The following is a 25,222-nucleotide window of genomic DNA, read 5'->3' on the forward strand; positions in this document are numbered from 1 at the left end:
ATGAAAAAAGGCTTGGATCAGCAGAGGGATGGAAGTGGCAAATTTTCACTGGTTGCTGTATGGTTTACATACTAATGTAAATATTCTTTAGGAGGCCAGTGACAGTGTCATCCCAGTTTCTCTCCCTACTTCCTGCTGAAGTCACCTAATTCTCCAGGTGTATGTGTCCCATGTTCACCAGTATCCAGACATTCCGTATTCCTCTCTGTTTCTTTGTCTTCACGTATACTGTTTCCTCTATCTGGAGTCCTTCCTATCCACATCTACCTTATGAGTGCCTTCCAGATCCAGACTCCCATCTTCATCATGTCGCATGATGCTTCTCATACAATAAATGCTAAATAAACATTTATTGAAGTTATTCACATTCCAAATGTGGAAATGAAGTTAGTTGGGGCATCTGCCCATTTCATAATTATTCTATGTCGTAGTCCCAGGGAACTCATGGAATTTGGTTGAAGGCTTTTATAAACTGTGTATTTTTTACTTAAAGCTAAAAGAGATTGAATCTACACATGGGTTTCCTTAAAAAGGAATATAGCCAAGAGGATTAAAGTCAGGGTACAAGGCCGGGCATGATGGGTCATGCCGGTAATCCCAGCACTTTGGGAGGCCGAGGTAGATGGATCACTTGAGGTCAGGAGTTCGAGACCAGCCAGGCCAACATGGTGAAACCCTGTCTCTACTAAAAATACAAAATTAGCCTGGCGTGGTGGCGTGCGCCTGTTATACCAGCTACTCCAGAGGCTGAGGCAGGAAAATCACTTGAACCCGGGAGGCGAGATCATGCCGCTGTACTCTAGCCTGGGCAACAGAACAAAACTCTGTCTCAAAAAAAAAGTCAGGGTATAAATGATTCCATATTGCTTAGGCATTAAGGATAGGTAGTTCTCTACCCGCTTCCCCATCCATAGAACCATAGTCTTTTAGAGCTAGGAAAGGTACTAGGTCACAATAATTGGAAGTTGCTGAAATCTTTGAGATTTTTTTAGGTGTTTGAAATAGTGGATTCCAATTCACATATGAAGTCCTTCTTTAATTAAAATAGCAAAATTGAAATTGAGATTTTAAAATTATACCACCAAACCCACCCAAAAAAGATAGCTAGTGAATTTTGTTAGTTATGGCAAACAAAGTTCAGAGTTCAGAACATTGGTGTAAGAAAATAACAATTGATTCATTTTATTTATTAGTGAAATTGAAAAATTGGGGATTGGCAAAGCAGTTAAGGTGTTGGTAATCTATCATCATGGGTATTTATTGAACTACCACATAGTTTTAGATCCTATAGAGGAGTCGTAATTGTATGATATTTTAAACTTGCTGTTTTAAAACTTAAAATATTAGGTAGACATGGAGGCACCGACCTGTAGTCCCAGCTACTTGGGAAGCTAAGGTAGGATTCCCTTGAGCCCAGGAGTTTGAGGCTATAGTGTGCTGTGATTGCACCTGTGGATAGCCACTGCACTTGCTTGGGCAAAATAGCAAGACCTTGTCTCCCAAAATAAACAAACAAAATCCTTAAAATGTTATTGGTCATATAAAGATGTGATAAGTGAAATAGAGAGCAGTAGATGCTAGTATGCAAAATAGTGCATTCTGAAATATATGAGTGTGAAACTGCATTTACATACCAAATCATATTTTTACACTAATTTCCATTTTGTGGAGGCAGCATGATTTCCTGGAAAAGCATGTAGGACTTGCAGTTGGGAGGCCTGAATTCTGGACCTGACCCTTGATGCTAATTACCTGTGTGGTTTAGGGCAAGTTACTGTTTCCTCTTTGAAGTTTAGTCCCCACATTTGTAAAAGGGATACTGGGTAAACTAGTTGAGGTTTTCTATCCCATCTAAGTCTGTAAATTGCATTTTCATGAAATCCTCTCAGTGCTAAAGATGGAATTTTAGGCAGTTTTGACAATCCCCTGGACTAAAAGAAATAGCAGATGTACTGTTCCTTTCAAAGTCCAGTTTCTGTTTAGTATATTTAGAAGTCTGTTTATGAAAACACTCATCGCTAGACAAACTCATTTGTCGCATTGGCGGTTCTGCATCTTCTTCCAAATTACTGACCTCACACACTGCTTAGCATTCCAAGGTGCAACACATCAAAAAAGAAATTGCACCATTCTCCAAAGCACCTCACTCATAGCAGTGTCGTCCCATTCAATTAGAGGTGGCAAAGGCTGGCCTGGCTCCAAAGGAAGACTGTCAATTCCTCTCTTTTTCTGTGTCCACGCTTGGCAGGATGCTTCCTCACGCCCACCTCTCTCCCCCTTACTGTGACTTTAGCTTCCGCCAGATGTCACACCGCTGCTTGTCACCGCTCAGACTCATGTCGCTGATTTTGTTGTTTCAGTGTATTTATCACAACCATTCTCTTTAGCTGTAAAATTTATGGAATTTCACGCTCTTAGTTACTACAGTGTTTCTTTTTCATAAGAGAGGGAATATACAAGGAGTCATATGCACAAGAGTTGGAGGGAAGGGAACACTTCATCTAACTTTAGTAAAGTTTGCCTGTGTGCAGTGCACACTCCCCACCCCCAAATGTAGAAGAGTCCAAAGTGGCACTGAGCTCAGTTCTGTGGGACTCAGATGCTCAGAAGTTTTTAAGAAGTCTATTTCAGTCTCGGAAAGAAGTACATAAGAGATGTGCTTATCAGCCAATTCTCCTGTCTTCTTAAATTTGATCTTTTAGTAACCAACAAAAGTTGGACAATTTTATTGGCTCTCTATAGCCCACTTCTTGATCTTACTATCTAGTCAAATCTGTTGATAATGCAGTCAAATCCTAAAAGTGGTGGTGGTAGTGTTGTGGTAATAGTCAATCTGCATTATTACAATATATCAGGCATTGCACTGAGCACTTTACATGTATTTATCTAAACCTTACCACAACCTTATAATGATGGGTACTTTTATTATCCTTATTGTACAGATGAAGAAATCTCAAAATGACCTAAATGCACTTCACTGTGAAAATAAACTCATGTACTCATTAAAGGAGGAAAAGATACATTTGTCTAGTTTCATCCTCACCCCACCCTCACTGCCTTCTATTAAGAGGCAAAATTTTGGTGGTACCTCATGCTAGAAGCTGAAGTTCATTTTGAATTCCCAGGCTGGTTCATTTAAAATTTTTTCTTTGTATATCAATTAGTCACAACTTTAAACATGTTGGTGTTTGCATTGCAGACCATTGATGGTGATTGCCAAGACCTTTGGGTAGAGAGTATCTTAGCTAAATGTTTGGGTTCACTTGGATGAATGTTTGGATATTTAGGTTAATTCAATACTATATATAATGTTCAGTCTTAGCTTATGGTATGGAAGAAGCCTAGTCTTGTATGTTGCAGTTCTTCCCCTTGGGGACCTCAAAACTTTGTCTTACTACTTAGACTTACTATCTAAACAATTAGAATAGTGGAGACAACCAAAGGCTAGATTATATCATGTACAGAATAGAGATTTCATTTTAAAAGATTCTTGGTAATCTTTGCGAAGGATTACTTTGTAAGAGATTCTTTGTCAAGAGGATCCCTGGCAGTGCTCTCATTATTGATTAATGTTTTCATTTCCCCAGATAATTAGGCAAATCCTTAAGTATGTAATATCATGGGGAACTAAGGGAACTGATGAAAAACTATCTAGAAAGTAGCTTTACCACTCAGAGTAGACACATTTGCAAGGGAAGAAATGACATGGTTAGGGAGGGTTGACCATGAAGTAGATATGCTCTACGTGTCTAGTACAAATGCTTGTGACACTGAACACCATTACCTTAAGGCCCCTGGAAAGAGTCCCAGGAATGAGAGAGGAGGAAACTCATTTACTGACTGCTTTTCTACCATGTGTCAGGCACTGTGCTGGGCACTAACATCCCTCCATATCCCTTTATGAAGACACATAGGAATTTCCCTCGTATCTCAGTGCCAGAAGTAGTTGGGCTTCTCCTGAGTACTTGCATTGTTTATAGAGTCTTTACTGTTTCGGGCATTATACTTATTGTCCACATGCATTATCTTTTGGAATCCTCACTGCAGCAACCCTTTTGTAGTAGGGATCATCCCATGTTTTAAATGAGAAATTAAAATTCAAAGAGATTAAATGACTAACTTTTCTAAAGTCACAGCCCAACTCTTTCTTATTTATTTATGCTATTGGTCTCCTCTTTGTTCAGTTCTGAATGCCTGGCCTGTATCCTAAGCTTTTCTTTACTTAGCACCCTGTGTCTAGAGGGAGGTAGAAAGAGAAGGACCCAAGCCTAGCAAAAAGCAACAATAGATGTACATTCATGGAGATGCTGGCAGTTGACTTAAACTTGAACCACTTCTCAGAAGTAGCACTTATTGCTTTCTCACATTTGTTTAGTGACTTTTCTTTTTATTTGGTAGAAATAGGGTCTTACTCTGTTGCTAGTCAGTCTGTAGTACGGTGGGGGGATCATAGTTCACTGTATGCCGGGGCTTAAGGATCCTCCTGCCTCAGCCTTCCAAGTAGCCCCCTAACCTAGATTTTTTTTTTTTTTTTCCCATAGAGACAGGGTCTTGCCATCTTGCCTACACTGGTCTTGAACTCCTAGGCTCAAGCAGTCCTCCCACCTTGGCCTCCCAAAGTGCGGGATTACAAGCATGGGCCACTGTGCCCAGCCAAGCCAGAGATCTTTGGTGGAGCATTGTCAGAAGAATTTCACAAACTGCAAGTTGTTGCACAGATGTATTGATTTAATTAGTCTAGATAACACCATTTATTTATGCTTAAGCATCTCACACATGCGAAAGTTGGTAATTCAAAGTCACACAATAATTTGTGAGTTATCTTCAATACCAGGAGTTGTAGCTTCTGAATACCAACTTTGGTAAGTATATGTGTGCGTCAGATGCCTAAGCATGAGTAAATGATACTATATAGACCAATTAAGTGATGGAGTTTGCTTTTGAAATTCTGTTGACATCCTATTTCATCTAAAATTTTCTGGTAGTGGATTTTAAATAACATTTATTGTTCTAAACAATTTAATCTCATAGTATGGACAAGATCTTCATTGAAGACAAAACATCTGGGTTCTAACAAGGCCTCTTTGAGTATCTGGGGGAATACTTAATATACCATTGCAACTTGATGAAATTGTCTTGGCTAAGTATACAATGAGTGTTCTGGCTAGTTAGTAGAGAAGAGTAGAGATTATCCTCTTAGCAAAAAGATTTAACTTACTTTGTGATAGGTAAAAGACTATTATTAATTCTCTTGGGGAGGGAAACCAGTTTCTCTTTGCTATTCTGCCTCTTTTCCTCCCTCTTTCTCTCTTCTAATTTTAACTGTAAGAACACCAAGGTATTCTATGTCTGCCAGATTTTGCAGTACTGTTTTCACACTTATATACTAATAGCATTTTTAAAATCTGTAGCTAATTTAAGCAGGTTTGTTGTTGTTTAAAGTGATAAGCTTTCAAAAAGAGACTGGGATGTAGTTATGTAGTAGGAATTTTGGTAGCATCTTTTCTTCCAGAGTTTGGGTTGTTTTACCGTTATTATTTTTTCTCATTATATTTCCTAGAAGATAGAAAGGAGAAAGATTAATTAACCCAGTTTTACATGTTAAAAAAAAAAAAACCCAGAAACTCATAGGGGTTAAGTTTTTTGCCTAAGGTCAGATTTACTAAGAAGGTACTCAGAATGCACAGAGAATTCCAGAGCTTGGCAGAGTGCCGCATACTACTCATTGGGAAATACAATAGGCAGATAATTATTTTCTCAGAAGTCTTGACTGCTGGTCAACTTATTTCTCTCTGGGACTACTCACTGTCTTATCACTAAAACAGAAACTTATTTGGAGGTGAGGACTACTCTGTAATCTCCAGGCGATGTTAGGAACCCTTCCTACTTAGCACAGCTGGCTTAGAATTCCAAGTAAGTATATAACATGAGTTTCATGCTAGGCATGGTGGCTCAAGACTGTCATCCCAGCACTTTGGGAGGCCAAGGTGGAAGGATTACTTGAGCCTAGAAGTTGAAGGCCAGCCTGGGCAACATAGTGAGACCCCATCTCTCTCTCATTCTCTCCGTTTTTTTTTTTGGAGATACAGTCTTGCTCTATTGCCCAGGCTGGAGTGGTGCAGTAGCACGATCTCGGCTCACTGCAGCCTCTGCCTCCCAGGTTCAGGCGATTCTCATGCCTCAGCCTCCCAAGTAGCTGGGATTATAGGCTCGTGCCACCACGCATGGCTAATTTTTGTATTTTTAGTAGAGACAATATTTCACCATGTTGGCCAGGCTGGTCTCAAACTCCTAACCTCAAGTAATCTGCCCGCCTCGGCCTCCCAAAGTGCTGGGATTACAGGCATGAGCCACCGTGCCCGGCCAAGACCTCATCTCTTAAAAAAATAATAATAAATTAGCAGGGCATGGTGGTAGGTGCCTATAGTCGTAGCTGCTCAGGAGGCTGAGGTGGGAAATTCGCTTGAGCCTAGGAGTTTGAGGCTGCAGCGAGCTATGATTGCACCACTGCACTCCAGCCTGGGCGACAGAACAAAAGCCTGTTACTCCCCTCCCAACCCCTCCCCCCGAAAAAAGCAAAAACCATGAGTTTTTTAAGGCTGCCAAGTGGCCGTGTTAATCAGTGTTCAAAGAATGTTAAATGCCACTTTTAGGACCATTAGCTATTACACTTCATGCTTCATAATGAGGTGTCTCACTTACTGTGCGTTTAATTAAATACATACACAAATTTAGGGATGGGGACATATCCATGGGCAAGGCCTGCTTACTACCCGCTGAAGCAAAGGCAAGAGGAGAAACACATCCTGCAGAGAAAAAGAAAGCCATATAAAATGGAAGTCCCACCCCTGATGCCTGGGGGCATAGACAGACTGAATTTAACATGGTAAATGGCGCAGCTGGTGTAGAAAAAAAAAATCATCCATTTGGAGATGAAGAGCAATGCAGACTCAGTCATGGTTCTCTATAAAACTTATGTTTTTAGATTTGCAGGTAATACAAAGAAAGGATACCTATAAATCCAAGTTATAATTATTTTTTGTTGCTTTTTATTTGTCTCAAAATTACTTTTCAGTTAAGTCTGGTGATTTGATTTAAATATTTGAGACTTACAGCTGGGTGCGGTGGCTCACGCCTGTAATCCCAGCACTTTGGGAGGCCGAGGCGGGCGGATCACGAGGTCAGGAGTTCAAGACCAACCTGGCCAACATGATGAAGCCCTGTCTCTACTAAACATACAAAAATTAGCTGGGTGTGGTGGAGGGCGCCTGTCATCCCAGCTACTTGGGAGGCTGAGGCAGGAGAATCGCTTGAACCTGGGAGGTAGAGGTTGCAGTGAGCCAAGATCGCACCATTGCTCTCCAGCCTTGGGGACAAGAGCCAGACTCCGTCTCAAAAAAACAAAAAAACAACAACAAAGAAAGAGACTTACTATCCCTCCCTACCTCATGAGTTGTTTCTTTTCTCTCTCTTTCTCTTTTTTTTGAACCCAGGCTGGAGTTCAGTGGCACAGTCATGGCTCATGGTAGCCCTGACCTCCTTGGTTCAAGTGATCCTCCCACCTTAGCCTCCTGAGTAGCTGGGACCACAGGTGTGCGCCATCATGCCCGGCTAATTTTTTAGTTTTTTTGTAGAAACCAAGTCCCGCTGTGTTACCTAGGCTGGTCTGAAACTCCTGGGCTCAAGCAAGCCTCCCACCTCAGCTTCCCAAAGTGCTGAGATTATACCTGTGAGCTACTGCGCCCAGCTATAAGTTGTTTCTTTAGTAGTGGGCATGCAGTTTACCATTTGGGATTGGTCCAGATGCCCAGACTGAGTTTGTTTATTTCATTTGATGTGGTTGGAGCATCTGCTTTTTTCAGTCAGTGGCCTGGCATTCTCAGAATTGTTTGTTGGTTTCAACAATTAGGAATGACAAAAGAGCACCTATGCTTTGCCTTTGCAGTGCTTACAAAATTTTTTTTTATTTTAAATTTTTGTGCGTTCATAGTATGTGTATATATATATATTGGGTATATGGGATATTTTGATACAGGCATACAATGTGTAATAATCACATCAGGGTAAATGGGGTATCTCTCACCTCAATCATTTCTCCTTTGTGTGACAGACAACCCAATTATACTCTTAGTTATTTTAAAATATACAGTCAAGCTATTATTAACTATAGTCACTCTGTTTTGCTATCAAATACTTTTGAAGAAGTGCTTTTATACAGGTTCTCATCCATAGACTTTAAGAAGATAGCAGCTTTTTCATATACCTTAAAGTGCTCCAAATGCCCTTCCGTTCAAAGAGAACAAGCTGACGTCCCTTGACCTGTTACCATACTCCAGGTCCTCTAGATTTCCCTACATTTTTACTTTCATTGTGATTTACTCAGTTGCTGCTAATATTTTCTTTCTCATGAAGAGTCAGAATATTCTCATTTGCCATGGGAAGAGATGTTGGTGTTCTGCTTTAGTTATCACTTTGCCATATCTTTTCTTTGCAGACCCCATATCATGTGAACCTCCTCCTGGCTGGCTATGATGAGCATGAAGGGCCAGCGCTGTATTACATGGACTACCTGGCAGCCTTGGCCAAGGCCCCTTTTGCAGCCCACGGCTATGGTGCCTTCCTGACTCTCAGTATCCTCGACCGATACTACACACCGAGTAAGTATTAATACTCTAGGGAGGGAGCAGTGGCAGAGCCCTGCCCTCAGCTGCTTCCCAGGTTTGTCCACCCTTGGAGTTGGGTGGCCAGGGCTTGAATAGGATGGATCCTAAGAAGCATAACCAGGTTCCCCTCTGGAAGCTGCACTCTTCTGTCAGTCAGTAGGGTCTTCCAAAAGCTGATGTAAGTTCTATTTTTTGCCATTCAAAATGAGATAGTACATATCTCTAGAGCTGGGTTTTGTTTTGAAGGAGGATTGGAATAGATGTCATAGTGAATAAAACATTTTTATTGGGTTCTAAAATCCTTCATTTCTAAGAGTTCAAGTTTTTTCACTTATTTTGCTTTGCCTAGATTTTTGGCATCTCAGTAAAGAATGAGTGGGTAAAGCAAGTAGCTGTATATTTGTTTGGAACTTGCAAGGATGAACAGGTCCCCAGCATGACAAATGAAGGTTTCTTTGCTTAAACATCAAAGCTTTCTAAGGCTACAAATCTGAGCCTTCCCTTGGTTGTCACCTAATGGCTGCCTCCTCTTGAAAGAAAAAGCCGTCGCTCTACTTGTCCGTAAAGCATCAGTTTGGCAAAACTTCAGATACAGGGATGCTTTTTTAAAATTTTATTTTTTAATTGACAAATAATAATTGTACATATATTCATAGAGTACATCATGATGTTTCAATACATGTAATGTAAACAGATCATGGTAGTTAATATATTGATCATCTCAAACATTTATCATTTTGTGTTGGGAACATTTAGTATCCTCCTTCTAGCTATTCGAAACTATATATTGTTAGCCATAGTAATTTTACAGTGGTATAGAACAATAGAACTTATTCCTCTGTCTATCCATAATTTTTTATCTTTTTTTTTTTTGAGGCAGAGTCTCCCTCTGTTGCCCAGGCTGGAGTGCAGTGGAGTGATCTTGGCTCACAGCAACCTCCGCCTCCCAGGTTCAAGCAATTCTCGTGCCTCAGCCTCCCAAGTAGATGGGATTACAGGCGTGTGCCACCACGCCTGGCTGGTTTTTGTATTTTTTGTAGAGACGGGGTTTCACCATGTTGGCCAGGCTGGTCCAGAACTCCTGACTTCAAGTGATCCACCCGCCTTGCCCTCCCAAAGTGTTGGGATTACAGGCGTGAGCCACCGTGTCCTGCCAATTTCGTATCTTTTAACAAATGTCCCCCATCCCTTACAGAGGATTTCTCAGCCTCTAGTATCCTCTATTCTACTTTTTACTTCTATGAGATCAGCTTTTTTAGCTTCTACATATGAGTGAGAACGTGCAGTGTTTTAACTTTGTTCTTGGCTTATTTCACTTAGCAGAATACCGTCCAGTTCCATTCATGTTGAATGACAGTATTTCCTTTTTTATGGATGAATAGTATTTCATGGTGTATATATACCACATTTTCTTTATCCATTGATCTGTTCTCGGACACCTAGGTTGGTTCCATATCTTGGCTATTGTGAATAGTGTTGCAGTAAACACTGGGGTGCAGTATTTCCCCAGTGATATAATGATTTCATCCAATATAATGATTTCCTTTCTTTTGGATAAATTCCCAGTAGTGGGATTGCCAGATCATATGGTAGTTCTATTTGTAGTTTTTTTGAGGGACCGCCATACTGTCCTCCCTAGTGGCTATACTAGTTTGCATTCCTACCAACAGTGTATAAAGAATTTCCTTTTCTCTACATCCTTGCCAGCATTTGTTGTTTTTTGTCTTTTTGATAATAGCTATTCCTAACTGGGATGAGGTGTTACCTCATTGTGGTTTCGATTTGCATTTCTGTGATGATTAGTGATGTTGAGAATTTTTTCCATGTATTTGTTGGCCATTTGTATGTCTTTTGAAATGTCTGTTGAGATGATATGCCCATTTTTTAATGAATTTTTGTTCTCTATTGAGATATTTCGGTTCCTTATATTTTCTGGATATTAACTCCCTGTTGGATGAGTAGTTTGCATGTATTTTCTCCCATTCTGTAGGTTGCCTTTTCACTCTATTGTTTCCTTTGCTGTGCAGAAGCATTTTAGTTTGATGTAATCCCATTTGTTTATTTTTGCTTTTGTTGCCTGTGTTCATGAGATTATTCATAAAATCTTTTTCCAGATCAATGTCCTGAGGCTTTTTCCCTGTGTTTTCTTCTAGTTTCTGGTCTTAAATTGAGGTCTTTGATCCATTTTGAGTTGAATTTTGTATAGGGTAAGAGGTGAGGGTCTGGTTTCATTCTTCTGTGTATAGATATCCAGTTTTTCTAGCACCATTTATTGAAGAGACAGACTGTCCTTTCCCCAATGAGTGTTCTTGGTACCTTCATCGAAAGTCAAATGTAGATATGTGGCTTAATTTCTTAATTTCTCTATTCTGTTTAATTGGTCTATGTGTCTATTTTTATGCCAGTAGCATACTGTTTTGGTTACTACAACTTTGTGATATATTTTGAAGTCTGGTAGTGGTATCAACTACCAGATTTGTTCTTTTTGTTCAGGATTGCTTTAGCTATTCAGAGTCTTTTGTGGTTCCTTACAAATCTTAGGATTTTTTTCCATAATTCTGTGAGGCATGTCATTGGCATTCTGATAGGGATTGCATTGAATATATAAATTTCTTTGGGTAGTGTTGTCATCTTCATAATATTAATTCTTCTGATCCATGAGCATGAGATGTATTTCCATTCGTTTGTATCCTCTTCAGCTTATTTCATCAGTGTTTTATAGTTTTCGTTATAGAGGTCTTTCATCTCCTTGGTTAAATTTATTCCTAGGTATTTTATTTTCTTTGATTTTTGTGTCTATTGTAAATGGGATTGCCTTCTTGATTTCTTTTTCAGCTAGTTTGTGTATAGAAATACTGATTTTTGTATATTAATTTTGTATCCTGCAACTTTATGGAATTCATTTATCAGATGTGAGAGTTTTCTGGTGGGGTCTTTAGGTTTTTCTATATAGAAGATCATGTCATCTGCAAATAGGGACATTTGACTTCCTGCTTTCCAATTGGGGTACTCTATTTCCTCCTCTTGCCTAAGTGCTTCCTAGACACAGGGATGCTTTTGTGCTAAGTTCCATCTTCTGACCCCAGTCCTAACCTCGACTTTAGCCTCTGTGGGCAGTGGGTACTTTGAATTCTTAGCTTTTACAGACTATAGATGAAGCACATCTATAGATAACCACTTCTCTCCTTACATTCCATTCTTCACTGTCAGTATCGTAAGAATCTGGCATGTTCATTCTTTTTTGGTGCTGCCCTCTCGCTCAACCTTAGCCACACTAGAGCTCCAGGCCACATCCTGAAAAGAATTAGCCTGGCCTCCCAGTGACTTTCTTGATTTGGCATCTGTCAGTAATACAGCTGATTCGCCCACCAAAATAACTACTAGCCACCCCTGAAGCCTGAGTGCATAACATGTCGTCCCAGTTTGCCACGCCCACAGACAGTTCCTTTGGCTCCTATTTGGGGAAAGTCTCAAACCCATCCTATGAATTCTCTTCCCATTGTTAAACAGAGACCCAGCTGGGAAAACAAGGCTGAAATTCTGACCCTGTCGTCTCTTTCCCTGATTTGCAGCTGACTGGGGCAGATGGAATTGATTCAAACCCTGGACTAAGGGGGAGTGAAAGGGGTGGGTTATGAGAAAGAGAGACAGGCTGCTGGACTTCTTCAGAGGTGGGCCCTGGCCAGGGGAGGCAGAATTCCTTCATGCTTACCCTTCACTGTAGCAAATCAAGTTGCAATGGCTTGTAGCTGCTGGAGCACTGGGTCTGGGGCCCCCCCAGCTGTATGTGGAGTAAGTTGATTGCAGGCTAGAAGGCAAAGCATTTTTTGCCTTTTCCGTTTGTGTGGCACTGAGACCTGAAGAAGCCAGCTTTGATTAAGATTTGGAACTTAATCAAAAGCTTCTGAGAGTTGGATATAATGACAGCACCGGAAGTATTTGGTCTCTGTGTTCTCTTTCAGCTATCTCACGTGAGAGGGCGGTGGAACTCCTTAGGAAATGTCTGGAGGAGGTGAGTAGTTCCCATAGGATCCTGAAAGGAATGTTTGTCTCTCTGTTTGCCAGTGTTGTTCCTGTTCCTCAGCTATATTTTTTCAGATTTTTGCCAGAAGGTGTAATACATACCCACTAACCAGATGTGAAGTTGCTACCAGGGATAGAGTTTGGTGTGGATAGCAAGCTCACTTTTCTCTCACAGATTACCTCCTCAATGTCAGTTTTATAATTTAATTCTTTCTGGTTTATCCAAACCAGTGGTTCTCAAATTTTAGTGTGTGTAAGTATCACCTGGGAAACCTGTTAAACAGATTGCCATCTCTGCCCCAACCCTCAATTCTGAGTCCACTGTTCTGAGGTACAAACTGGGAAGCTCTGCTTTAACTGGCAGTCCCAGGTGATTTTGCTACAGGTGGTAACTGAGGCTGTACTTGAAGAACTTCTGCTCTAGACTTTATTTTTTTATTTGAGACGGAGTTTCGCTTTTGTTGCCCAGACTGGAGTGCAGTGGCACGATTTCAGCTCACTGCAACCTCCGCCTCTGGGTTCAAGCAATTCTCTTGCCTTAGCCTCCTGAGTAGCTGGGATTACAGGTGCCCACCACCATGCCTGGCTAGTTTTTTGTATTTTTAGTAGAGACAGGGTTTCACCATGTTGGCCAGGCTGGTCTTGAACTCCTGACCTCAGGTGATCCGCCTGCCTCGGCCTCCCAAAGTGCTGGGATTACAGGCATGAGCCACCATGCCCGTCCCTGCCCTAGACTTTATACCTGCTCTGTTCTTGTGCCACCTGTAATTGCCATACTGCCTGCTCCCTTAATAGTGCACGAGTCTTTGTAATCTGTGAGAAAAAGCCTCCCCTAAGAATTCAGGAGGACCATAGAAAGCAACTAGGAAGCTTTGGGCAGAAGGGGAGAGTAGACTTTGGCTTGCGAGGACAGGATTACAGAACACACCCTTTCTAATACTACTCCTTAGAGTCTAAGGCTTTGGGTATAGATGGAGAATGGGGGAATGGGGAGGTCAAAAACCAGCCACATTAGTTTTTTTCATTCTTTTACTGTTCCTGTGGCTTAAGGATGAACTTGACCTCGTGGTTTAGTAAGAGAGTAGGAAGATAAGAGCAGGAGCGTTGGGAGTAATGTCAGTTTGCTTCTTACACAAACCTTTTGTTTTCAGTCCACAGTGCCCACCCCACCCCCCGCTTTTTTTTTTTTTTTTTTTAAGAGATGGATCTCACTTTGTTGCCCAGGCTGGAGTGGAGTGCAGTGGCACCATCATAGCTCACTGCAGCCTGGATTTCTGGAACTCAAGCGATCCTCCCAAGTAGCTGAGACTACAGACAGGCACCACCATGCCCAGCTCATTTTTTAATTTTTAAGAGATGGGGTCTTGCTGTGTTACCTAGGCTGGTCTTGAACTCCTGGGCTCAAGATACTCTTCCACCTCAACCTCCCAATTACAGGCCTGAGCCACAGCTCCTGGCCTCTGCTTTGTTCTGAGGACAATCACTCTTTGTTAGCTTATTATCTTGAGACATTTTAAGAGAGACGTCTGTGTTTACCAGACTGATGGGTAACAGACTATGGGGAACAGAACACTGGATTGTCTCATTCTTTCATCAGCTGACTGACCAGAGACAGGCTCTTAGCTGCACCTCCCAGTTCAGCCTCCCTGCCTCCCAGTCATCCTCCAGCTGCTGTTTGGGTACCCTCTACCACTAGAGTACTAGTGCCCTACTGCCAACTGCCTCCAGTAGAATATCAGTTCCACAAAAGCAGGGATTTTTGTTTGCTTGTATCCCCAGTGTCTAGAACAGAGCCTGGCACATAGAACTTAGTAATCATTTGTTGACTGATTTCCTCCATGTCTCTCTGCAGCTCCAGAAACGCTTCATCCTGAATCTGCCAACCTTCAGTGTTCGAATCATTGACAAAAATGGCATCCATGACCTGGATAACATTTCCTTCCCCAAACAGGGCTCCTAACATCATGTCCTCCCTCCCACTTGCCAGGGAACTTTTTTTTGATGGGCTCCTTTATTTTTTTCTACTCTTTTCAGGTGCACTCTTGATAAATGGTTAATTCAGAATAAAGGTGACTATGGATATAATTGGGCCCTCTGGTCCAGGTCTCAGTTTACCTAATATTACCTCAGAAAGGATATGGAGGGAAGATGATCTTTTTGCCAGGTCTGACTTTTCTTCCTGCTCCACCCTCCATTAATGCTTAGTACCCTTTAGCAGCTGACGGCCCCACGTTCTACTCCATGCTTGGCTTCCTTTCCAACTAGCTCTTTCATATATTTTACTTGCTAGTATCTCCATTCTCTCTAAAGTAGTGGTTCTTTTTGCCCTTAAACTTAAATTTTTAAATTAATTAACCTGAATTAATAATACATGCACTTAATATAACATGCAAACAGTACAAAAACATGTAGTGAAAAATATTTCTTCCAGAGCCAGGTGTGATGGCTCATACCTGTAATCCCAGCACTTTGGGAGGCCGAGGCGGGCGGATCACAAGGTCAAGAGAGCGAGACCATCCTGACCAACATGGTAAAACCCCGTGTCTAATAAAAATACAAAAATTAGCTGGGCTTGGTGGCACGCACCCCTAGTCCCAGCTACTGGGGAGGCTGAGGCAGGAGAATCGGTCGAACCCGGGAGGCAGAGGTTGCAGTGAGCCTAGATCGCGCCACTGTACTCCAGCCTGGCAACAGAGTGAGACTCCGTCTCAAAAAAAGAAGGAAAAATGTTTCTTCCATCCCTATAATCCAGTCATCTGCTTCCTGCTTCCCTTCCTGGAGGAAACTTCAGCTACTAATTTCTTATGTTTTTTAAGAGATATTCTGTTACTGTGTAAAGTATACATACATACAGACACATGCCCCCTTTAAATTTTTTAGATTTATTTATTTAGAGACAGGGTCTCACTCTAGCCCAGGCTGGAGTGCTGTGGTGTAATCTTGGCTCACTGCAACCTCCGCCTCCTGGGCCCAAGTGATCCTCCCATCTCAGCCTCCTGAGTAGCTAGGATTACAGGCGCACACCACCAATGCCCAGCTAGTTTTTGTGTTTTTCATAGAGACAGGGTCTCACCATGTCATTCAGGTTGGTCTTGAACTCCTGGGCTCAAGCAGTCTGCCTGCCTTGGCTTCCCAGTGCTGGGATTACAGGCGTGAGCCACCGTGCCCGGCTAAAAAGTATTTTTAATGTTCTGCATATTGCTTATTTCACTTAACACTATATTAGAGATTGTTTTATATCAGTACATATAGATATGCTTATTCTTGTTGACAGTTGCATAATTTTCCATTAAATTGATGTATCATGGGCAGTTAACCAGTTACCCGTTTTACTCTTAGCATACATTTAGGGCACAATGTGGATGTTTTGTGGTTAAAGCTATTAAAACAGTGGTTCTTGACCAGATGTGTGTTTCAGAATGTTCATCTCACATTTCCAGTTGCTACTGATGCTGCTGGTCTAGGAACCACATATCAAAACCATTTGGTCTCCGACTAAGATAAACCCTACTTTATCCAATTCTGTGCTCCTCTTAATATCATATACAGATAGGTTTTTGTTTTGTCTGTGATTAAATGTATCATCTAAGATACTACCTACTGATCATAACGTTCATATTAAAGTATTGGGTTAACATTAGATTTGGGTGTCTTATACACTATTTAATACGCCAATGATAAATGCCTTATACCATAAGAAGAAAGCTAATCATTGAGTAAATGGGAGAAAAGAGATGATTCACGTCACTACAGTTGATTCAACCTCCAACACCACCATGAATATGCATAGGTTTGAGCTTTTAGCTAGATTCCTGAGCATAAGGCATCTATTTTAAAAGTGCCACAGGTTGGCCGGGCACGGTGGCTCATGCCTGTAATCCCAGCACTTTGGCCGCCTGCCGAGGCGGGCGGATCACCTGAGGTCAGGAGTTCAAGACCAGCCTGGCCAACATGGTGAAACCCCATCTCTACTAAAAAAATATATAACAATTAGCCAGGCGTGGTGGCACACGCCTGTAAACCCAACTACTTGGGAGGCTGAGGCAGGAGAATTTCTTGAGCCCGGGAGAGGGAGGTTGCAGTGAGCCGAGATCATGCCACTGCACTCCAGCCTGGCTGACAGAGCAAGACTCTGTTTCAAAAAAAAAAAAAAAAAAAAAAAAGCCCCACAGATGATTCTGATGCCCTACCCAGTGGAGTGCCGCTACTAAAGCACAGACTATCCTGCTACATGATTTTCCCATCTGTACAATGACTGAAATAGCACCTATTCTATGTGGTAGATATGAGAATTCCATGAAGTAATATAGGTAAACATTTAGTTCAGGGCTTGGCATGTGGTAAGTGCTCAGTAAGTGTATAATGATTGGTAAACTTGTTATTCTGCATTCAGGCCTCACCAGGGATGACATACGGTTCTCTGCCTTTGAATGTCAGTGTCCCCAGGGCAATCTCAGGCAAGCCTGCAAACCCATCCTGACTCTCAGTGTTTTTTTGCCAATCTGGATCTCTTACCTGAGCTCCAAATCAACTCATTCCTAGATAGCTCACCCTCCAGATTTAGGGACATCGAACTCAGTATGTCTAAAGCTGAGCCTTACCATCTGCCCCTCTCCAAACCGCCTCTATGACATTCTGTCTTAGAGAATTAGAGCTACCTGGTTTCCCAAGTGCCCAAGTCAGAAACCCAGGCATCATTTATTTTTAATAAATGTTTTATTTTGGAATAAATTTGGTTTTACAGAAAAGTTGCAAAGATAATACGGTGTCCTTATACCCCTTATTCAGTTTCTGTAATGTTAACATCTTCTATATACCATGGTATATTTGTCAAAACTGAGAAACCAACATTGGTTGGTGTATTAGTATTACTAAGCTCCAGGCTTTATTCAGATTTTACCAGTTTTTCCACTAATTTTCTTCTGTTCTAGGATATAATCCAAGATACAACATTGCATTTAGCTGGGCATCATTTTTATGCCATTCTTTATCTCCTGTCTCTACATGGCCACCAAGTTCTGGCATTTCTACATCCTAAATCTTTTAATTTTATTATAATTTTTTATTGTTGTTTTTCAGAGACAGGGTCTTGCTCCATCACCTAGGCTGGAGTACAGTGGCATGATCGTAGCTTACTGCAGTAAGTTCACTTGAACTCCTGGGCTCAAGTGAACCTCTTACCCCAGCCTCCCAACTAGCTGGGACTAGAGGGGTGCACCACTGCACCCAGCTAATTTTGTAAAAATTTTTTGTAGAGACAGGGTCTCGCCATGTTGCCTAGGCTGGTCTCGAACTCTTGGCCTCAAGTGATCCTCCCACCTTGGTCTGCCAAAGCACTGGGATTACAGATGTGAGCCACTGCACCCAGCCTAATCTTTATAAATCTCCATCCCCATTACTCTGGTTCACCCCCTATCGTTTCTTAGACAGCCTCCTAACTTCACTCTACTTTTAATCTCTTCCCTCTCCAGGACTTTCTCCATATTTTAAAAAACTAGTTTCACCATCCATTCCTCTCTGCCCTTAAAACTTTCTGGTGGTTTTCCATGGCTTAAGAGAATAAAGCCCAATTCTTTGATTTGACATGCTAGGCATTCCATAATCCTCTCCGAACCTAACTCCCCACTTTCCTTTCCCTCCTTTACACCTCATAAAGCCTGTGTTCCAACTAAATTTACATGGCCTCGTCATTCACTCCTGACTTCACACCTATGTATACCTACTATAAGAAGGGTAAGCATTGCTTTGTGGAACTTTTCTTACAGAGGGATGTGTGTGTGGAGTCATGATGTAGTGTGTTCTGGTAACTTCTGTTTTCTTCTGCTGGATTTTAGTTTTTAAAATGCCAGCTGTGTCCTAAATCAATTTCCTGAAGTTTAAAAAACACTGGGAATGTACCCATTATTTAACACTCCTGGCCAAACACTGTTCAGAATGGAGTTCTGATTAGCTCCCATCTGCTTTCAGGTGATTAATACACAGAAAAACAAATTATTCCTTCCCAGGCTCGGGGTGGGAGGGGGGATAGGCTGGAGAAGAGAGCAGCTGTTTTGCCTCAGGGTAGGGAAGCTCAGCCCTACTAGAGAGGGTATGGGAAGGCAGAAACCTTTGAGAGATGGAAGAGGCCACTGAAGTGACCCAAGAGCTTGGTCTTGCTAGCTGAGCAACTGCTAGGTCTGCCCTGCCTGGAGCCCAGAGTCCTTTCACTTCTGCTCCCCTTGGCCTTTTGACCAAAGCAGCAGCAGTGCCCAAGCAAGAGAAAGAGGCGCATTCTTGGATTCTCTCTAAATGTCTGCTGCTTGCTTAGTCCAGTGTGTGAATTATGTGTTAGTGTGTTTGGGAGGAGAAACCTGCAACTTGCCTTCACTTACCTTCCTTCATGGGAGGGAATGTTTTCAAAGACTGCACTTTTCATATTTATTCTGGAACACTATGATCCTTTAAGAGAAAGTAGGAAAGTCTTTAAACTCCAAATTGGAATGCTTACCCAGTCTAAACACTCTCCGTTTAATTCACAGATACTTGTTTGCAAAAAAGAAGCCATGTAAACAATCTGTGTATACTTTATTTTTAATTTTTAATTTAATTAATTATTTTTTTTGAGACAGAATCTTGCTCTGTCACTCAGGCTGGAGTGCAATGGCACGATCTCGGCTCACTGTAGCTTCTGCCTCCTGGGTTCAAGCAATTCTTCTGCCTCAGCCTTCTGAGTAGCTGGGATTACAGGCGTGTGCCACCACACCCAGCTAATTTTTATATTTTTGTAGAGACAGGGTTTCACCATGTTGACTAGGATGGTCTTGGAACCCCTGACCTCAAATGATCTGTCTGCCTCGGCCTCCCAAAGTGCTGAGATTACAGGCGCGAGCCACTGCACCCAGCCCCCGTGTAAACTTTAATCATCATCTACTTTTCCTTAGGGCTAGACCCAGTTAGAGGCTAAAACGTGATTTATTTTGCTGTGGGGAAAAGAAAAACAACTTAATGGGAAGAATCAAATGCTGAGACCTCATTAGAAGCTTCTTAGGCCACTTAGTGTCCATACCATACTGCTTCCTCTGCACTGTTAACTATCCTGACCATATGCTGGCTTAGCAGAGCCTTGGGGCACAAGGGCCTGGGAGGACCTGCTTCCCCTTGCTGGGGTCAGGCCTGTGAGCCCTTCTGTAGACGGCCATGTGATGCAGTGGAAATGAAGGGAGGTTCGGATCACACACATATGCGTGATCACTTGCTTAGTGACTTTGGGCAAGTTGCTTTGATCTACAACTTTCTTGTTTCTAAAATAGGACTTGTTGAGGACTACATGGTCCTTCCTTAGGGAAAGTTGTCCAGCCCCTGAAAAGTTTTTGATAAACTAATTTCTTCTGGGTATTTATAACCTTTTATTGATTTGTTACTATATTCCAGGCATTATATAGAAGTGTTGTATGTCTTATTTAATCCCCTCAACTTCCCATAGTCAAAGATAATTTTAGAGGTAGGATGTCTCTTGCCAGGCCCTAGGCTTCAGTTAAAGCAGAGCATACTTCAGCCTTCCCCCACATTCCTTTCTCTTCCTTTCTGCAGAAAGGATTGAATAACCCAGATAGGGATACTTGGGGAAGGCACTGAGCTCTTTGTTAAAATGAGGAAAAGCAAATATTAGGTGTTAAAGTCATGCCAGCCCCAAATGGAGACTTTCTTCTTGATGTATTCAGAAGGACTGATTGAAAGGGGCTGGAGAAAGGCAGAACTTCCTCCCGCATGATTCAGAATTCTTCAGTGCCACATCTGGATACTGCCTCGAGGTATCAGCACCACCTAACATCCTGCTGGCGGGGGGGTACATACCAGGGGACCTGAAGCTTAGAGTGGCACACCAAGTGAGTGGCAGGGCCAGGGTTAGAACATATTGAGGGTCCCCATGCATTTAGCATGAGGGACAGGCCCCCAGAGGAGGCCCCACTGTGTCTGGAGAGCTTTCACTGGACACATGGGTAGTTGAGGCATTGCAGCTTCTTGGGAAAAGAAGTCACATCTTTGGACCCTTATCCTGAGAAATGATGCCTAGACCCTGTGTTTCTAGCACAATCATCTTCACTTGCAAAGCACCCCATCATCTCTCCCTGACAGCATACTTGAAAAGACACGGGGACAGCAATCCAGGCAAACAACAGTGAATACAATGACCCTGGGGCATAAAACAAAGTGGCAGTTTGAGGAACAGAAAGGAAACCAATGTGGCTGGAGCAAAGTGAGTGATGAAGAGAGTAGTTTAAGATGAGGCTGGAGAATCAGGCAAAGTTAGATCATTGCTGGACCTGACTTTGAAGGTGTATCAGAGAAAATAGACCGGTTGGGAGACTACTATAGCAGTCCAGAGAACTAGGGTGTTGGCAGAGAAGAAAGAAGATGGACTCAGAATCCATAGGTCTTTCTGAAGGATTGAGTATAGAGAAAGAACCAAAGAGGACTCCCCAGTTTCTGAGTTGAGCAACTGGGTAGAAGGTGGTGTCATCTACTGTGGTGGGATGGTCTGGAAGAGGTCACGATTTGAGTACTTGAGTCATGTGCTCCATTTTGGACATGAGTTCTGAGATGCCTACTAGCCAAGCCAGCAGACAGTTGTACCTCCAAGTCTGGAGTTCAGGCAGCAGCCTGGGCTGAAGATAAACATTCAGGAATTGGCACTATTGAGATATTGAAAGACATGGGATTGAATGAGACCAATCTAAGGAAACAGTATAGAGAGGGACCTGAGGAAAGCCAACATTTAGAGGTCAAGTAGAGAAGTAGCCAGCTAAGTAGACAGAATTGGGACCAGTGAGGTCATAGGAAACCAGAAGTTAGGAGCCACAGAGGAAACAGAGTTGCAGAAAAGAGCAAGTAGTCAGCCATATCCATTGACTGCTGCTGTTAAATCCAGAAAAAAGGCCTTGAGATTTGACACTGTGATGAACATGCTGAGTGGACTTCAGCCGACTGGTCGGGAAAAAAGCAGATTGAAGAGGAAATTGGAGGTGAAGAAATAGAGGTATAGGTGTAGCAATCTTTCAAGAACTTTAACTGCAAAGGAAATAAATGGGGAAAGGATTTATGTTTTGTAAGGTAAGAGATCCTAGAACATTTGTACTCTGTGGGGTGATCCAGTAATGATTCCGTAGAGAGGGAGACATGATACAGGACAGAAAAGATGACTGAAGAGTGTAATCCTCAAGATGAGAGTTGGATGAGCGTTGGCCTGATAGACACACACAGTCACCAGCGTTCCGACTGACACCTACACACCACCACCAACGGGCATGGTAACAAATCCACCACCAACGGGCATGGTAACAGCCAAACTGACACATGCACCCACCAGCCCACCAAGTCACAGGAATACACATACAGTATTCACTTGACACACACACACAGGCACAGCAACTAATAGCCACACTGACATGCCAGATAGACCAACATCTGTACCTCCTCTCACACAGAAGGGCCCCCAGTTCCCTCCCATGCTCTTAGGGGCCCCTTCCAATCCTACCCCCTGCCCAATTCCCAGGCCCTGCCTCTCCCCAGTGACATTGCCCTCTTAGGAGGCAAATCCAGGCCTGGGCTAAAGAAGGACAGGGAGGGCTTCATATCCAATGAAAGGCTTTATTAAGAGAATGAGAGATGGGGACATGGGGAGGTACATCAACTGCAGGGGCAAAATAACCACAAATACAAGATCCCAGTGACAACCTCAGGGTGCCTGACACACCTTTCTTCCCTCCCAACCCACCCACAGCCCTTTGCCAGCAAAAACACCCTCTCCCTCCTGGTCCAGCTGGACATATCAGTGTATGGCCAGAAAACAGTGAAATGAATCCCCAACTCATTGGGATAAATAAGTTGCACTGGACATTTTAAAATTTCAAATTTAATTACAACATACATAAATAAATAGGACAGACAGTAACAGGACTATGATGAGCAGCAGCCTGGATTCAAGTTCTGCAATTTGTGCTTTATCTTCTTTGTTCCTTGAGGACCCCTCCTGCCCACTTCTCTCTGAGAGTAGGAAGGGTACGAAGAGTCCACTGGGGCCTCCCTCCAGCACCCCTTTTCTGGGGGTAGGAGATTCTGGAATGAGGGGCACCAACTCCTCAGTAGCACCTCTGATTTATCAATTTTCCTCCTGCCACCAGTGAAAAACACAAAGGCTTTGGCCTCTAGAAGCACCCACGGCCACCCAGCCACGCTAATGGAAAGGGCTCTGCCCCATGAGCCAGATCTTTTCATGTCAATTTTCTGTCCAAACCCTTCTCAACCATCAAAGGTCAGAAAATTGCACACATGAGACAAATACCTGGGCCCTTAACTTACCAACACACCACCACAGAGAGGCCACCCTCCCTTACTCCAAGCCAGATCCCCAACTCTGGGATCTCTGGATGAATGTTCTCTTTCTGGCCTGACTCTAATCCCACCTTTCAGTCCTTCCAGGCCCACCCCCAAGAGCTAAGTCCCTATTTCAGGGCCTGGGAGCCCCTTAGGGATGGGGTGGGAGAAGCAGTTATTTCCGATGCTTGGCATCCTTCTCCGAAGCCTTGGTTTCACCATGCCCACTGCCCACACTGCTTAGAAACATCTTGTCCAGCCCCTTGAGTGACTCCAGCAAGTAGTTCTGGAAGGCAGTGAGGGCAGCACAGATGGCAGGCCCACCGAAGCCATGGGTGATGAGGCTAAAGTGTGTCAAGCAGCTCTGTACTCCGGGCTCCAGGATGAGTGCTGGGCGGCTGTTGCCCAGCGGTGAGCGGTCCTGAGCCATCAAGTCTGCAAACTCCTTGCAGATCTGCCTGGTGTGAGAAGGAGGGTCAGAGGTTGAAGGACAAAAGTCTGAGCCCAGAGAAGGACCTGCTACATGCTAGGCATTTTACAGACATTAGCTACACAATTGCTGACCCTCCCAACAGTCTGCAAATGATGACCATAGTTTTTTACAGAAAAGGAAACTAAGGTTCAGAGAAGTCATTTGACTAGCCCAGTATCACACAGCTAATAAACAGCACATGTCGATCACCCTGTAATCTTTCTTTTTTGGATGTCTGGCCCATATTCAAAGTGCAGCTCAGCTACTTACTACCTTATATAGGAAACTTTCCTGGATTCCCTCTCCCACCCCAAACACTCAATGCTTCACAGAACTTTGTCTTTGAAGCTATCAGGAAACAATCCAGAATCTGCCGGAAATAATAACTAGCAGTGAATATAATTGAAGGCTGGATGCTGTGCCAACCACACTGTCTGCATCATCTTAATCTTCATAACAAGTCTATACTATTATTATCCCCATCATACGGACAAGAAAACTGGTTTCGGACAGGTTGGATGACCTGTCAAGGTGACCGAGCTGGGATTTGAACCTAGCTCTAGTTTGCAGCCATTCATTATTCATTCCTTTGTGTGTCCTGTGTGTGGCTCAGGCAAGAGAATCACTCATCATTCATCTTTGTGTCACCATGAAAGCCAGCCAGTATCTTACACATGACTGAGACCCACAAAGTGCTTGAAGAATGAGCTGATAAGTGAACGAGGTGAGCCCCGTCCTGGCTAGGTTTCTCCAGCCACAGTATGAGCAGCCTCAGAGGTCTCTCCATTTGGCAGTCCCAGGAGTCTGTGCTTCCTCTTCTGCCTTGGGCACTTGAGGAAAGCCTCAAAGGCAGGAGGGTGGAGTTGTCAGTTTGAAGGACTGCGTTAGGTGGGAGGACTGGATGTTCTAAGCCAGAAACAAACCCAAGGATGTGAGGACAGCGTTGGCAGAAGTGGGTGGAGTTTGTGTGGGCCAGACTGTGGGGCCCTCAAGAGTTTGAACTTTAGCCTACCAATTGGTAGTTCTCAGATTTATCTCTCTCTTTTCTTTTTTTTCCGAGACAAGGTCTTGCTCTGTCACCCAGGCTGGAGTGCAGTGGTGTGATCCCAGCTCACTGCAGTCTCAACCTCAGCCTCCCGAGTAGCTGGGACTACAGGTGCACACCATCACTCCTGGCTAATTTTTTTTTAGTACAGATGGGGTTTCGCCAAGTTGCCCAGGCTGGCCTTGAACTCCTGGGCTCAAGCGATCTGATCACCTCAGCTTCCCAAAGTGCTGGGATTACAGGCATAAGCCACTGCACTCAGTCTCTCTCTCTTTCTTTCTCTCTTTCTCTATCCCCCTCCTCTCTCTGTCTTTTCTTGCAGTGGGACTGCTATGGTGTGAATGCTTATGTTCCCCAAAATTTGTATGTTGAAATCCTACCCCCCCAGGTGATAGTATTAGGAGGTGAGGCCTTTGGGAGGTGATTAGGTCATGGAGGTGGAGCCGTCATGAATGGGATTAATGCCCTTGTTATAAAAGAAGCCAGAGAGAAACCCCTTCTCCCTTCTACAATGTGAGGACACACAACAAGGTGCTGTCTATGAGCCAGAAAGCAGGCCCTCACCCGACAGGGAATCTGCCTTGACCTTGAACTTCCCAGCCTCCAGCACTATGAGAAATAAATTTCTCTTGTTGGCTGGGCGTGGTGGCTCACACCTATAATCCA

The 25,222-nt window shown here is 43.0% G+C and overlaps 2 protein-coding genes across 2 annotated transcripts in view; one reads left to right on the forward strand and one right to left on the reverse strand.

Annotated features, from left to right (window-relative positions):
• Positions 1-16,328, forward strand: part of PSMB2 (proteasome 20S subunit beta 2) — a 39,882-nt gene extending 23,554 nt beyond the window's left edge. The window contains 3 exon segments of the mRNA NM_001246389.1: positions 8,495-8,657; positions 12,626-12,675; positions 14,539-16,328. Of these exon segments, the coding sequence (NP_001233318.1) occupies positions 8,495-8,657; positions 12,626-12,675; positions 14,539-14,646 (321 nt within the window). The 3' untranslated portion in view covers positions 14,647-16,328.
• A 5,971-nt stretch (positions 16,329-22,299) lies between these two features.
• Positions 22,300-25,222, reverse strand: part of TFAP2E (transcription factor AP-2 epsilon) — a 29,811-nt gene continuing 26,888 nt past the window's right edge. Inside the window, exon 8 of the mRNA XM_016949057.3 lies at positions 22,300-23,497. Within this exon, the coding sequence (XP_016804546.3) occupies positions 23,215-23,497 (283 nt within the window). The 3' untranslated portion in view covers positions 22,300-23,214. The remainder of the gene's footprint in view (positions 23,498-25,222) is intronic.

The sequence above is a fragment of the Pan troglodytes genome, chromosome 1, assembly GCF_028858775.2.
Source record: "Pan troglodytes isolate AG18354 chromosome 1, NHGRI_mPanTro3-v2.0_pri, whole genome shotgun sequence".
NCBI classification, from domain to species: Eukaryota; Metazoa; Chordata; class Mammalia; order Primates; family Hominidae; genus Pan; species Pan troglodytes.